Source organism: Monodelphis domestica, chromosome 1 (genome assembly GCF_027887165.1).
Source record: "Monodelphis domestica isolate mMonDom1 chromosome 1, mMonDom1.pri, whole genome shotgun sequence".
Classification (NCBI taxonomy): domain Eukaryota; kingdom Metazoa; phylum Chordata; class Mammalia; order Didelphimorphia; family Didelphidae; genus Monodelphis; species Monodelphis domestica.
The window spans coordinates 594,603,599-594,619,228 of NC_077227.1; the positions used below are offsets into that span (position 1 = coordinate 594,603,599).

Sequence of the window (15,630 nt, forward strand, 5' to 3'; positions counted from 1 at the left end):
TCTTGGCTGGGGCTGGGTAGTGCAAAACTGTCATACCAGCCAAAAGCAGGGAGTACGGACTGAGGACGAGTTCAGTGGCTGGTGTCTGCATGGCAACAGGGGCTAGATGAGACCTGTAGCATCTTGGCTGCGGACGCTGAGCTCAGTCTGAAGGTGATACTGGCAGGGAGGGACACGGAGGCTATTCTGTGGGTAGAGGAAGAACTAATGATGGCTAAGGTTCCTGCTCTCACATTCTTTGATCCTGTGGTTCCGTGAGGGGAGTGTCTGATGAGGATTGGAGATGGAGGAGAAAGAGGGGTATGGTCAGAGCCTTGGGAGACTTTGGGAAGGGTTGCCCAAACTCAGAGAGCATGAGTGGTATGTCTGTGGGAGGGAGGGGGAGATGGGATGGTGGTGGGAGCGGTGCTGTGTGGGATTCTAAATGGGAAGTCTTGAAACGTGGGGGTGAGTGAAAAGGATTGTGCTGTGAGGAGGCTGAGGACTGTAAAAAGGGACTGACTGTGGGAGCAGAAGAATGGTTGGGCAAGAGGAAAACCAGACCTGATCAGAGGTTGTTCTTTGATTGAGAGGAACATGTCTCACTGGGAGCTGGCTCGGTTGGAAGTGACAAGGATCCCAGCTTGGCAGCACTCGAATTTTGCCAACAATCCATCCCCTCTCCCCAAGCAGCAACCTTAAAGGAGCCATCCCCACTTCTAGCTTTCAAACTCCTGCAATGCTCTCCCCTGCCTTGGGGCCACTTCCTGAAGCCAGGCTAGAATCCTGGCTGAGCCGGTGAGCTAAGCTCATAGTCCTTTAGAGGAGCAAAGGTCTTTGCCCCCAGAGCTGTACTTTTAGTGACCTTTTATGTGACTAGTGAAAGCTCAGCTTCCTGTTCTTCCCCCACCCCTTCCCGGCAGACCGGGACTTCAGCCCAAACGGAACCCAGTGGGGTATCTGGAACCAGAAAGAAACTAGCTGTTTACAAGAACTCCTCTACCTCTTTGGGTGGATAGATGAATGTCGGTTGCTCAGATGTGATGTGTGATCGCTTGAACACAGCAAATCATGAGGAGCCTCAGAGACCACGGGGACTGTGGTTGACAGAAAACAAACATGGGAGAGGAAATTACTGGTGGACACTTTGGGAGGGTTTCATTCTGCTTGGGTGGTGGGAGTTACCTCACCAGACCTGTATCCTGGAAGTCAGGATTAAAGTCATGTGAACAGGAATTTACAAGCACAGAGCCCAAGGTGCATGTGTTATTGTGTGGGAGAGATTTCTGCAGTTAGGTGCATGCCAATTGGAATTTTAAACCTATGGGTAATCTATGTTAAGGTCATCAGTATTTGACTCCGTATTTTTATTTAGTTTTAGTTAGGACCATAATGATAATGCCAAGCATATATGTGGAAATATTAATTTAAGACCTAAACATATTATGATCATAATTGAGCTCCTTCCATTTTCCTGAGAAAGTGGGTTTAAGAGCTAAATATACCTGTACAGGTTTAGGAAAATATAGATCTAATCAGCCCTGCCTAGAGGGCAGGGTTTAGATTATTTGACTTTTGGAAGTCTTCTCTAGTTTTAGGGCATCTGGGTAGCAGTGCAGGCCTGGAGTCAGAAAGACTCACCTTCTGTAGTTCAAATTTGGCTTTAGGCACTTACTAACTATATGACTCTGTACAAGTCACTTAACCCTGTTTGCTTCAGTTTCTTCAACTATAAAATGATCTGGAGAAGGAAATGGCAAACCAGTAAATAAAGCGTTATTCTAATAGGAGTAATGAAGAGTTCCAAATGACTGAAAAACTGACTGAAGTTTTTCTTCTCTGCCCCGAGAGCAGGATTTGGATTACTTGGCCTCTGGAAGTCTTCTCTAGTCCTCATGTTCTAAGAGTTTCCCAGTTTTACAAATGGAGAAATAGACACAGATGAGGGAGACTAGACTTTCATTATGTCAGCCTGCTATCTTCCTGAGTGTCTGACCCCACTGACTAGCTTCAAACTGAGTGAGAGAAAGACACTAGAAATTGAGGGAGAAGCAAAGGGTATTTTAATGTCTTCTCAGAAGAATAAGCATGCATGCAGGAATCTCCTCTAAGGAGAGGAGCCCCTTCGAGACAATAGCCAGCTTTTATTATTTGAAAGATGAGGAAGAAAAAAGAGAAAAACAAGATTATTGCTTGAGGGTCGTTAGCAGCAAATTCTTGATAGTAATTCCTTGGAGTGACTTTTGGGGTCTCTAGTCAGAAATAACTAATAACAGTTATCTTATCTGGAAATTTCTGAAGTCCCTCCTGGTGAGATAATGATCATCATACCAGGAAAGGTTCCTAGGATTGCTCTCAATCCAGGCACTGTTGGTGCATTTCAGGTAGGATTTAATTGTAAGGTCCCCATTTCTCAAGCTTAGTTTGTGGTCCCAAAGTATTATTGTTATGTATCAGAAAGTCCTAGGAAAATGGAGGCTTCAACAAATCCAACTAATTATTAGTCAGTATTCCTTTCACTTACTAATCCCTTTCTCTTGATCAGAAGGAACAGGTCATCTCTCCCCTGCTGATCAGGGTAAAATAATGACATAGAACATGATCTTATAGATTATAGTGAAGGACAAGTGTCTAGTAAAGGCTTGCTCATATTTTGTAGCAAGAAGGATCAAAAGATAAGCACTAGCATAAAAAACTAGCCCCAAATGAATAGATCTCAAAATTCCTCCAAGATTACCAGGTAGGCTGCTAAAAATGTCACTCCAGGGGGAGGAGGAAGACACCCAATCTTAAAACTATCAGCCAGATCCTGCAGGGCAGTGTCAGTGTTGACATAGAAACAGCAGGCTTTGCACAAATTCTTCTTTGCACAGTAAGCATCTAAGCATTGCATCCAGAATCCTTCAGTTCTGAAACACCACACCTACCAGAAAGAAAAGCTAGTTCTTGAAGTCACTGACAAAATCTCCAGCTGTCTTTCCCATGGGTTACATTAGTACCAAGGAGGGTGGCATGTCCTAGGGAAACCTTCCAATCATTACTGTCCCCACCCTCAGTGGAGATGGGTGATTGGGCAAGTACCCAAAAGGTATGGGTATACTTGGTACCCCCTACCAGTGTGATACCTACCAGTGTGATCACAATTCCTGGCAACAATTCATTTGTAAAAAGGCAAAGAAAAAAAGGCAATCATGATAGCATTGGGAAACTGTTCATCAGAAAGCACTAGACCAAGTGTCTGGCTGGAGGAGAAAGTAATCTTAATATTGTTAAAAGAGGAGAAAAAGTTAGAATTGAGGGTAAATTCCCTGCTCCAGTCTGAAGAGAAGTGCAACTGAGGTCAGAGCTCAGCAAAGGCCCCACCAAAGGCATTACTGATAGTGACCTTTAATCCCTGGGTTATTTTTTCTTCCTTAAGCTACAGAAAAGTTTTGCAGTATAAGAAAAGATGGCATCATTATAGTTTACATATAGCCAGCAGTCAGTTAAGTTGAGAAAGCTGGTTTCTGATTCAGCTACTCTCCACATGGAATAGGTGACAGGAGAGGAGTGATTGGTCACCATCAAGAGGAGGAAGGTGACCTTGAGCCCATTACCCCAGAAGTGGAGAGCTAATAGATAGGACAACAACCAAAGTGATCAGGTTCTGAAAGTAGGGTTCAGAGCCATACTGAATAGCAAGGATGCTAGCTAGATTCAATGCAAAAAGTTAGGCTAAGGGAACAAGGAAGAATAGGGACAAGAATAATGGGGCAATAGCAGAGTATACTCAGCCCTTGTCCAGAGTCTTGGGATAGTGGTCTATAATAGCTTTTGTCTGCTTCTTATCCTTGAGAGACCTTGGAAACACTTTTCCTATGAAGTCATCTTCAGGTGAGCCTGATTTTAACATCCCTTCTAGAGGGTGCACCATCCATGCAGGCTCAGTTGTCTTCTTTAGGTGTGTCAGATGGATCTCCAAGTTAATATCAGAGACTTTGGCTGCAGCCTCAGTAGTAACTTCTGCTAAGGTTCAAGGGAGTCTTTGAGAAGATGCATATTCCAAACAGACCCAATCTTTTAGACTGAGCAGGGTCAGATGTGTGCCTGGATCTGTGGATAAAGGCTGAGGGACAAAGTTATACAGGTCCCCAATAGCTTTACTTAACTCCACACTATTCCTGGAAATCTCTTTGCACTATTGAGGAGTTTTTATATGGAAGACTAGACTTTGGTTTCTCAAATGACAACTTCAAAAAGAAGTTTATTTTTTTTTATTTTATTGAATTGATTAATTAAGAAAAATTTTCCATGGTTACATGATTCATGTTCTTTTTCTCCTCTCTTCCCACCCCCCTCCCAGAGTTGATGAGCAATTCCACTGGTTTTTACATATGTCATTGATCAAGACCTATTTCCATATTATTGATATGTGCACTAGGGAGCCCATCAACCCATGAGATCAGGCAGGTATTTTTCTTCTGCATTTCTACTCCCACAGTTCTTCCTCTGAAGGTGGATAGCATTCTTTCTCATAAGTCCCTCAGGATTGTCCTGGGTTGTTGCATTTCTGCTAGTGGAGAAGTCCATTATATTCAATTGTACACAGTGTATCAGTCTCTGTGTATAAGGTTCTCTTGGTCCTGCTCCTTTTGTTCTGCATCAATTTCTGGAGGTTGCTCCAGCTCACATGGAATTTCTCCAGTTCATTATTCCTTTAAGCACAATAGTATTCCGTCACCAACAGATACCATAATTTATTTAACCATTCCCCAATCGAAGGGCATCCCCTCGTTTTCCAATTTTTTTTTTTTGCCACCACAAAGAGCGTGGCTATAAATATAAAATGGATTAAGTTTAAAAAGAAGGTCAAGAGAGGAGAGCAGAGGGTCAGCAGGGCTGTGGGGAGAACTTGAGAATAGGGTGAGGGGTTGGAATGATAGCAGGATTCTCTTCTCACTGTGGATTTCCCATGGGACTTCAACTGGGTTAGACTCCAGAGGGAAAGACCTCCAATCACCAGGAAAACATACAGATTATAAACAATGCAAATTTCATTATCCTTATTCCTCAACTAAGGCCTAACTGTATGAACTATCCATTTGCCAAATTTCAAATGGTGCCCAGGAATGAGTAAATCTCCAGGGTGGTGGTCTGAGTGGTTCAGATGGGTTATAGAGAGGCCAAGTTGAATACTGGGAATATGCTTCAATAGCTGATCATTGAAGACACCCCTACCAGTATGAGTTCCACCAATATCAGAGGTGGTTGATTGTCCAGGAATCACTATCAACCCTTTGGGCCTTTTCCATAGTACTTAGCATCTTGCTTAATCACTACTTTAGTAGGTAAAAGGAGACTCAAGGAAGAATGGGATACCCAGAAGAGGTTAGAAAATCTTTGTTTCCACAACATCCCAAAGTTGTGGGCCACCCCAAAAGCATACCTCCTCTCAGTGTATACGTTATTTCTAGCTTACAAATCCTTCCAATTTTGCTTAGGCCAAAGTTGCATCTGGTAGGAGAGTAGCTTCTAAAATTTCACTTTCAGTTATATTCCTAAAGGCAGCCACCAAAAGTCCATTGCTGCCTTTGTCTCAGAGACAAGACCCATCAATGTAGTCTGTCAGATCTGCCTGAGTCAGAGGATCTCCTGCAAGTTGAGTTTGGGAGGCAGGATGCAATCCAAAAAAGAGACAAAGTAGTATTCTCCTTTGCTTTTGCTACTGGTTTCCCCTTGTAAGATTTCAGAGAGAAAATCAGCAGAGTTCAAGGCATCTGTTCTCATCTAGGATCTAGCTAACAAGTTCACTTTCATTTGTGCCAGTCTGCTGAATGTGGTGGAAATTAAGCAGAGTTTCAACAGTGTAAGAGACATTTACTATGGAGAGAAAAGTCCAAAACAATCTATGGAGGTAGCTAGTATAGCTCTGAGATCCAGGAGAATCCCTTGGGCAACTAAATCACATTTCTTGAAATAATAGCCTAGTTTTGTGGTAATTTCCATGGGTCTGTGTTAATATTCCAGGACCTTCCCTCTTTTTTTCTGCCACATAGTGAAAAGGGAGGACAAAGTTGGATGGAGGACCTGCCACAGGTGAAAAGGGAGGACATAGTTGGGAAGGCACAGAAATAGCTTCAGCTCATGTGGTAGAGTCAAAAGAGGAAATGTTAAGGAGAGGAGCTCCCTTAGGAAAAAGGGACATAGAGAGGCATTAAGCCAGGTCAGAAAGTGGCAAGGAGCATCATCAACTAGGACAAAAATATAATAGTGGAGCTCACTCCCATCTAGATATGTACTGAGTAGGTGAGAAAAAACTCTAAGGGTCTTAATGGAAACTCCCACTACAGTGACTGTGGAGGTACTTACTCCAAGGCAGAGGGCAGAGAAGTTGGAGGGATCCAGAACAAACAGGGTAGCCCCAGTATCTACCAGGACTTTGGTCAGGTACATACAAATGAAAAGAAAAAGATCCCCTACAGGTGAAAGGGAAGGGAAAGGCAGATGGTAACCATTCCCTCCAGTTCTTCCTTGGAACAACTCTAGGTACTGGTTTTGGACAGCTGAGCACTTGGCTGACCCTTCTGTCTTTGCTTAACCTTAGCTAGGGTCTGGCATTCTGACTTCCAGTGCCCTGACTTTTTACAGTAATGGAAAATCCCACACTTTCAAATGGAAGAGTGAAAGCCAAAGGGTCTAGGTGTTTGGGACTATTGCATTGTATAAGCATGATCTCTTAGCCCTTAACTTTCTTTAGCTTTCTCTTCTTAGGCTAGTGTGTTATTAAGTTGAGAAACTGTTTCTACTATAAACTGAGGATTCAATGCCTGCCACTCAGGCTGAGTCATTTTGAGTTGTTTGCTGAAACTAGGGTGGAGATTATTAACAAAATAAGATATAGAAACTGAACTTGGACACTTCCCCCCTCACCCCCCATATTATGCTTGAGACCAGAATTTGCATCAACAATTTCAGCTAGTCTGTTATAAAATAGAAATACAGGCTCATTGGGAAACTGTACTGTGTCTTGAATTTCTATTTATTTATTTAATTATTTTTTGAGATTAATTTATTTAGTCAATTTAGACCATTATTCCTTGGTTACAATAATCACATTATTTCCCTCCCTCCCCTCCACCCACCCTTCCCCTGCAGCCAATGTCACTGGGTATTACTTGTGTCCTTGATTAGAACCTATTTCCATATTGTTGGTGTTTGCATTAGGATATTCATTTAGAGTCTACATCTCCAGTCATATCCCCTTGACCCATGTATTCAAGCAGTTGTTTTTCTTCTGTGTTTCTACTCCCAGTTTTTCCTCTGAATGTGAATGGTGGTTTTTCTCATAGATTTCTCCAAGTTGTTCAGGAACACTGCATTGCCACTAATGGAGAAGTCCATTACATTCTACTGTACCACAGTGTGTCAGTCTCTGTGTACAGTGTTGTCCTGGTTCTGCTCCTTTCAATCTGCATCACTTCCTGGAGGTCATTCCAGTCTCCATGGAATTCCTCCACTTTATTATTCCTTTGAGCACAATAGTATTCCATCACCAACATATACCACAATTTGTTCAGCCATTCCCCAATTGAAGGGCATCCCCTCATTTTCCAATTTTTTGCCACCACAAAGAATGCAGCTATGAATATTTTTGTACATGTCTTTTTCCTTATTATCTCTTTGGGGTACAAACCCAGTAGTACTATGGCTAGATCAAAGGGCAGACAATCTTTTAGCATTCTTTGGGCATAGTTCCAAATTGCCCTCCAGAATGGTTGGATCAATTCTGTGTCTTGAATTTTTTAAAGAAATTTGCTTGTCTAGGAAAAGCCCTGAGAATGGCTTCAGCCAACATTTTGCCAATTGCCTTAACTTCTTCATAATGCCTTTTCTGATCCCCAGAAGTCAAATGGTTTTCTCTACCTTTTCCAACCAGTTTATTCACACCAATCCCTAGCTTCCACTTTTCCTATTAGGATCACTTATTGAAACTTGATAAATATCAGGAGTCCTTGGCTGATAGGACTACAGGATGAGTCTAAACTGATCATTGAAGCCCACTGGGTCCTTTCTAAGATTCAGGAAATCCTTTTTTGATGGCCTGCAATTCTTCCAGTTTCCATGGTTTGAAATTATCTAGTGGCAGAAATTACTTTTCCCACATCTGAGGTTTGTTTGAGTTTGGGGTACCTGAAGGGGAAAGTTCCTACCTCAGGGAAGAGGGAGAAGAGAGATGCTAGCCTCTTTGGAGAGGAGATAGGAGGCAGAAGGGTGAAGTAAGAAAGGAGTAGAGAGGAGAGGTGTTTTCAGAGACCTTGGAAGATGGGGGAGACTTTTCCAGGGAGATTTGCCTCTATAAATCATTTATAAAAGTAACCACATTCATGACATGTTATTTTAGATTTTCTTTTCACCTAATTTTTGTTTAAAATACACTAATTTAGACAGATCAAAGGAGCTCCAGTTGGACCATGCCAATTATCATTTCCTTTTTTAATCATCATCTTACCATTTACAACAATATGCATATCAGAACCATATTTTTTCACATTTGCAATCCAGTCACCCAATCATATGGTTTGATGGCAGAAGGATCCTTAGAATTCAATTGACCAAAAGATATCCTTACCTGAGAAGATCAGCTGAATTGCTGACATCTGAAAGGAACCATTAAGTTCTGCTGGGAAGAAACAAACTTGGCCAAACAGGCAGAAGTTTGTAATAGGAACCGAGGAACAAAACTGAGACCAATTCCCCAGCCCTGCAACTGAAGCTTCAGGACAAAAGGTCCTGTGATGCCAAGCTGCAGAGGTGGCCTGGGGAGGTTCAGTTCAGTTCTGGTGCTCCTATCTGAGTCAAGGCCCCAAGAAATGTCAACCCATTTTCTTCCTGAGTGTCTGATCCCACTGATAAGAGTTGAACTGAACTGAAAGACACTAGAAACTGGGGAAGATGCAAAGGGTTATTTTAATGTCTTCTCAGCAGAATGAGCATGCATGCAAAAACCCCTTTAGATACAGAATTAGTTAACTTTTATTATTTGAAAGATGAGAAAGAAAAAAAGAGAAAAAAAAATAAGATTATTGCTTGAGGGACAGGGAGCAGCAGCAACTTCTTTTTTTTTTTAAACCCTCACCTTCTATCTTGGAATCAATACTGTGTATTGGTTCCAAGGCAGAAGAGCAGTAAGGTTTAGGCAATGGGGGTTAAATGACTTGTCCAGGGTCACACAGCAAGGGAGTGTCTGAGGCATCTCTAGGTCTGGTTTTCAATCCACTGAGCTACCCAGCTGACCCCTAGCAGCAAATTCTTGTAGTGACTTTTGGGGTCTTAAGGGATAGGCTAATAAGTTATCTTATCTAGAAGTCTCTGGAGCCCCTCCTGGTGAGATAATGATACCATATCATCATCATAACAGGAAAGATTCCTAGGATTCCTCTCAATCCAGGCCCTGTTGGTGCAATTAGGGCAGGGTTTAGTTGGTAGGTCCCTGTTTCACAAGTTTAGTCTCTAGTCCCAAAAGATTATTATTATGCTTCAGAAACTCCTAGAAAAATGGAGGTTTGAGCTAATCCAGACAATTCTTGTAGTCAGTATTCCTTTCACTTTCTCTTCCAGACTATTAAACTGAGGGTTAGGGAATGGACTAGATTAAGAGTTCTTAACTTGGGGTCTTGGGGTCCCTAGACCCCTTGGATAGATTTCAGGAGATCTGTGAACTTGAATGGGAAAAACAATTATATCCTTGTCTACAGCTACCTTTGGCTGTAATTATGCATTTCCTTCAGTTATTTAAAAACATTATTCTGAAAAGGGGTTCATAATGTCACCAGATAGCCAGAGGGGCCCATTACACCCTGGAACCCCTGGAGAAATATGAGATTGGTGTGCCTTCTCATTAAAGAAAAGCTGAGGAAAGCTCAAAGATGCCATGGAAGAAGAGGAAAATAAGGGAAATGCCAACGTGAGACCAGGGGGGAGAATGGATGAGGAGCGAGGACATAAGATTAGGGGGTCACAGGAATCAGATGTAGGCAGAGGTTTGGAGTGGCATGCAAGGAGAGGAGCCCCTGTGCTGATTCTAGAGGCTGCAAAGGGGCCTAGCTATCAGAAGTCTGCTTTGAGCAAGGAGTGGGGCTGGGTGTTAGCGAAGAAAGGGAGAAAAAACACTAGTTAACCCTAGTCTCCATGCGTCTCTTTAGCCACTATCAGAGAAAAGGTAGAATGGATATGAGATGCTGCACCTCTGCCTGGGCTGGGGGGGCGGGGAGGTTAGCTAAGACCAAGAAACCCGCTCAGGGAAGCAGGTGACCAGAGGCTGAGCGAAAGGAATGGCGTGGGGAGGGGAGGGTGGGGTGGGGTGGGGGGGTGGCCATTTTTCCCGAGGCGCGAGATAGGCGGAGTTGGTGGGGGGAGGGCGGTGAGCGAAGGGGCGGGAGCATCCAATCCCTTTCTCTTCCCTCTCCCATTCTCTCTCCCCCTCCCCCACATATGCACCAATGGAGACGCACGATGGGCGGACCCCGTCGCAGCCGCCGTTTCAGGGTGTGATTTTTTTTTTTTGTGAATGGAAAAAAGGAGGTCGCCTGGCGGGTCCCGAGACTGCAGCGCAAAGCAGCTTCGCTGCGCCGTCACTGCAATCGGAGTGGACCCGGGCGCCGACGAGCGGTTGCTGCCTCGCCCCTCCCTTCTTTCCTCCCCCCCTCTCTCCCTCCCTCTGCTCTCTTCGCCCGGAGGAGGGGAGCTGGTTAGGCCGGGCAGTGACCGATCACGCAACGCTGGGACCCCAGCCGCGGTGCCTGTGACCCTGAGCGCCCCGCGGCGCGCCACTGCTGCCGCTGCCCATGACCCTGAGCGCCCCGCGGCGCCGCCGCTGCTGCCCATGACCCTGAGCGCCCCGTGCCCGCAGAGATGCTGAGGATACGCGAGAGGCCGCGGCTGCAGTGCCCAGCGCGCGGGGACGGCGCCCCTGGCTCCGCCGTCCTGCCCGGCCCGGTCGGCCTACTGCTGGGGGCCAACCTCTTTTAGGACCAGCCTCGGGCCCCGGCCGACGCATCCCACCTGCACGCACGGGATCGACCCCCACCACCCACTAAAATGAATGTGTTTTGCAGGACGAGGTGTGATCCTTGCCCTCCACATTACCCAGTCACATGTAGCGGTGTAAGTAAACGATTAATTCATTTCCTTGGTGGTGGCCGTCAGTCTTCGCCCTGCTGCCTACTCCGTCCCCCTGTATTCCTCTTCCCTTCCCCCCTCCCCATTTCTTGTTTCTGATCACTCCTACTCGTCACCCCCAGCTCTCCTAACAATGTTGCTTGGTTAGGCTGGTGGATTTCTCGGGTGTGGGGGGAGGAGGTGTGGAGCAACCTTTTCCGGGTTTTGTTGGGAAACGGAGCCGCCTTTATTTCATTGGTGTTTATGCTGATTTTTCTTTTATTTATTTATTTTGTGTGTGTGTGTTGTGGTTTGGCGTGGCGTGGCGTGGTGTGGTGTGTGGTGTGTGTTTGTGTGCTTGCAGGACAGCAGATCCTCAAAAAAGAAAGGAAGAAAGACACTCCAGATTGGTAGCTATATTTTGTAGCAGTCAGCTCGATTCGAATATCGTTTAGCTGCCGGCCTAGAAGGCAGTGAGCTTTCAAACTAGTCTGACATCCTCTTAGGGTCCACACAATGACATTTTCCTGCTCCTAAGTATGTTTATGGAGGTACTTAGTTTTGTTTTGTTTTACTGATTTCCCCCCTAAAAAATGTTATTATTTAAGAGAGCCTTGGGCCCCGCCTTACTCTCAGTAGGGGTTTTGGTTGCATCTTTCATCCCGTCCCCCCTGTCTCAGAAATATTGCCCTTTAGAGACTAGTAAGAGGCACCTTTAATAAAGACATCATACCTGCCTCTTATTTTTCAGGGTTCTCCTTTCCTTTTTTCTTGTGTAAGATGCAGGATATGGGAGATTCTCGAGTGGGTTGCTAGGAGACAGACTAGGCTCCCTGGGAAATTCTCTAGTTTCCTTGACAACCAGGGATTGGGGCAGCCTCTAATGAGCAAACATTTTTTTTTCCCCTGTGGGTGGGAAAAGGGGGCTTTTCTGGGTTCTGGTAAGTGGGGGTGAGGTTGAGATGAGAGCCTAGTGAAAGAAGAGTCTAACTAGATCAGGTCTTGTGGGGCTGGGCCAAGCACAAAGATTTAAAGATCTGGGAAGGCAGAGTGAGGAAGGCCTGTGGGGAGCAGCAAGGTATTTTGAGGGGAGGGAGGAAAGGAAACTTACTGAAAGAGTTTGTATTTGATAAATAACGAAGAAGGGGCTAAATAAAGGTTCATAATCTCTAGAATAGAAAGAGATTCAAACTTGAATGTTGGAAGTAGGAGGAGAAATATCAGAAAACAAGAGTCAGAGGGTTATTAGGGAAAAGTCTGAAGGCCAGAGGGGGGAAAAAATAAAGAGATCCTCAGAGGGAACAGGGGTCACTGACTACCAGCCATAGCAGCAAATGAATAATAACTCACATTAATATAGTACTTTAGAATTTAGAATGCTGTCACACACTAATAATTATAATAATATAACAGTATGGTAATGCTTTGCAGTAGAAAGCTGCCTCTGTATCTCAGATGCAAGGTCCCCATTTAAAATCGGCCTCATTATGCTACCAGTGGCTTGACTTAATTGGGCCATCCTATATTATAGAGGGAGATGTAATTACATATATAGATATGGAATCTAGTATTATATAATGCCAGCATTACATAATAAGAAAAGTAGCTCCTTTCATCCCAGAATCTCAAAGCAATTTGCTGATATGAATTAACCAAGACCCAGGGGACCTCATGAAGTTCTCAGCCCCATTTCCCAACAGGGGAGGCCATGTGCCCTCTAGGGAAGGGAAGTGGTTGGGCCCTTTCTCTGAGCCAGTTTTTCTCTTGGAACTAGACAATGGACTGTTTTTAAGCTGAGGAGGTATAATATATAGCTTGGAGCTTGAGGGTAGCAGACATCAGAATAGGAAATAGAAAGGGGCCCTGGAGAGTGGATGGTTCAAGGGAATTTTAGGTTAGACTCAACTCCAGTAAATCTTCGTGTTTGATTTTTACAGTGCAGTACTTTTTCCTCCCTTCCCCCATCCCCTCCTATCCCCCCCCTCAGTTTGCTTCTCCTTAAATGTGGCTCATGTGGAAATCACCTCCCATTGGAGTCCAACTCTCTAAGTGCCACCTCATTGGTTAGCCATCCTCTGCTTAACTTCAGTGTTGCATAAGTTTTCTTTCTTTCTTTCCTTTTTTTTTTTTAATCAGCAAACCTCTAGAGTCCAGAGAGAGGGTAGCTATACTGGTCTCTTGGAGTCATCTTGTGCAGGAAGATTGATAACACTGAAATGTAGCTAGATTTTCCAGCTTAAGCAAAAGCTCAGATTCAAGAGATCTTTCTCACTTCCTTATTCTCCTAAAAAAATTTTTTTTGCAGAAATAATTTTGGACGATTGTTTGTTTTCTGACCTTTTGCAATTCAGACTCCCTCCCCCCAGCCCCCCTTGAAGTGGTAAATAGTCTGATATAGGTTATACCAGTGCTTTTATGGAACACTAACTCATTCTCTTTTTCTGGGCCTAGAGACCTCAGGGAGAAAGTGACCCCTGAGTTTTTCCATGGTAGTCATTTTAACTTGTGAGTTATTTGGTTTTGTTTTTTAACTATCATTTCATTCCCCTTTCTGGGTACCCTCATCCCAACTTCGATCCAAAACACCCTTCACCCAAGTCCATAACCATAACAATTACCAAACATAACCCAGCAATGATCAAAAGCCTACTAAGTGCCTGCTGTACTATGGGCTTGAGTTATAAACCAAGTTGAAACTGTGACCTGTCCTCTAGTGGGCATCCTTTTATATCAGAAACCTACTTATTAAAGTGAGATTCCTAGTAATGGGATGAAGAAAGAAGGGAGGAAGGAAACTTTCCCCAAAGGGGTAGGGCTAGGTCTGGAGAGGAGAGGAAGAATCAGTACTGCAGGATGAGTTTGTCATTCTGAATGGGGCCATCAGTGTGGTGCCAGTCCAATAGGGGCATGTGGGGTGGGCCAGGGGACAGTATCGGGGTGTTCACTACCTTATGCTAATGGGATAGGGCAAGCTGGGAGAAAACAACACCCCTGAAAATCCCTGCTGTTCTTTTTTGCTCAGATGCACCCACTCACAAAAACCTCCGTTGCCATTGTTACTTGGATATTTTGGTTCTGCATTCCTGCACGTTGGCACAATGTTACAGCATCCCAGGAGCCTCACAGGAATGTGGGAGCTTCTCCTCCCTCCCTCTCATGCTGGCCTTTAGGATGGGACAGGTCAGGGAGACAGGACTCAGGACCTCCCTGAAATTAATTTCTGCTTTTGGCAAATCTGGAAGGGTTAAGCCAGCTTGTTCCAGCCTCCAGAGTTGCCTAGTGGGCCTGTCCTACATAATCTCTGCACACCTGGCATAGCTTGCATGCCTCATATACCCCGAACTCCCTGTATGCCTCAAATATCCTTTATACTCCTAGATGTATATAGAGATACCATCCATGCCCTGAGTGTCGTGAATACCTTACACATGTTGCATGTGTATCCTGTCCTCCTTCCATACCATAACAACCAGACATTTGGGGGAGCCTCCTGCCAGGGCTGTCCCAGTGACAATGACTTTCAAAATGAGGGTGCCCTAAAGGTAGGAGTGCTCTAATCGCTGCACCCCATCATGCACTCCCTGCAGATTTCATTTGCCTTGTATGCTCTGAATCCCATGCATCCCCTGTGTAGCTTGCTTGTCCTCTAGATGCTGTGCTCCCTGCACCCCACGGCTGCTTTTCATAGCCTCTCTGGCCTGCCCACCATGTACCCCCTGCATACTCTGCACAGCTTTCTTGCCTACCCTGCCTCTTGACCGTAGACTCTCTATATTATATGTACCCTAACTTCACCCAGAAATGCACGGGCATAATGCTGGCTCAGCTTTTTTAGGCTCATACCTAAGCCCTTCCCATTGGAGTAAATTCCCAGGCTGCTTGCCGTTACTGCCATCGTGGATCCTGGTAGACATCACTCCCTTGAGCCGAGGGCCTCCCCATGCTACTTTTCTAAACATCTCTGTGACTTCACATGGACACAAGCACTTTCTGCTTGTTTATCTGAATTCTGACTCCTCTCTCCTCATTCTAGTTTCCTAGAAGAGGGGGAAACTGAGGCAAGGGTCAAATGGGAGAGCAGACACCACTGAGTCTGTGTTTGATCTAGTACTTCAGCCCTGGGGATCCCTGATACACTGTTTGATGGAGCACCCCTAACAGAAACAATCAGTCGATTCAGGGAGCTTCCTGCCAGGGTTGCCCCAATTATGATGACTTTCAAAATGAGGATCTTCTTGCAGAATGAGTAGAAAGTATCTATGGGAGTTTTGCCTCGGTTTCCTAGATCCAGGACATAGGATATCTGGGTGAGATGCTGAGGTAGGAGTCATGGGAAGGGCTGTGGGTTCAGAGAGCAGGCACAAACATCCTTAGAGGGAGCTTGGACAGTCCTCCCAACTTTGCCTTCATCACCATTCTTAGGTCCCTGATCAAAATATCCAGGCAGCCTGGACAGACCTGGGTAGTGGCAGGTTGGTGCAGTGAGAATCCTGAGGTCTGTCTAGTGACTCTAGA

The 15,630-nt window shown here is 44.8% G+C and overlaps 1 protein-coding gene across 2 annotated transcripts in view; it reads left to right on the forward strand.

Moving 5' to 3' along the window:
- The first annotated feature begins 36 nt into the window (after positions 1-36).
- Positions 37-15,630, forward strand: part of RHOBTB2 (Rho related BTB domain containing 2) — a 42,733-nt gene continuing 27,139 nt past the window's right edge. Inside the window, exon 1 of one of the 2 annotated variants that reach the window (XM_007476489.3) lies at positions 37-153. Coding sequence is in view for 1 of the 2 variants with exons in the window: in XM_007476488.3 (XP_007476550.1) it covers positions 11,060-11,121 (62 nt within the window). In the remaining variant the exon portion in view is untranslated. Of the gene's footprint in view, positions 154-10,437; positions 11,122-15,630 lie in introns of those variants that run through there. The other variant, XM_007476488.3, reaches the window with a different exon arrangement.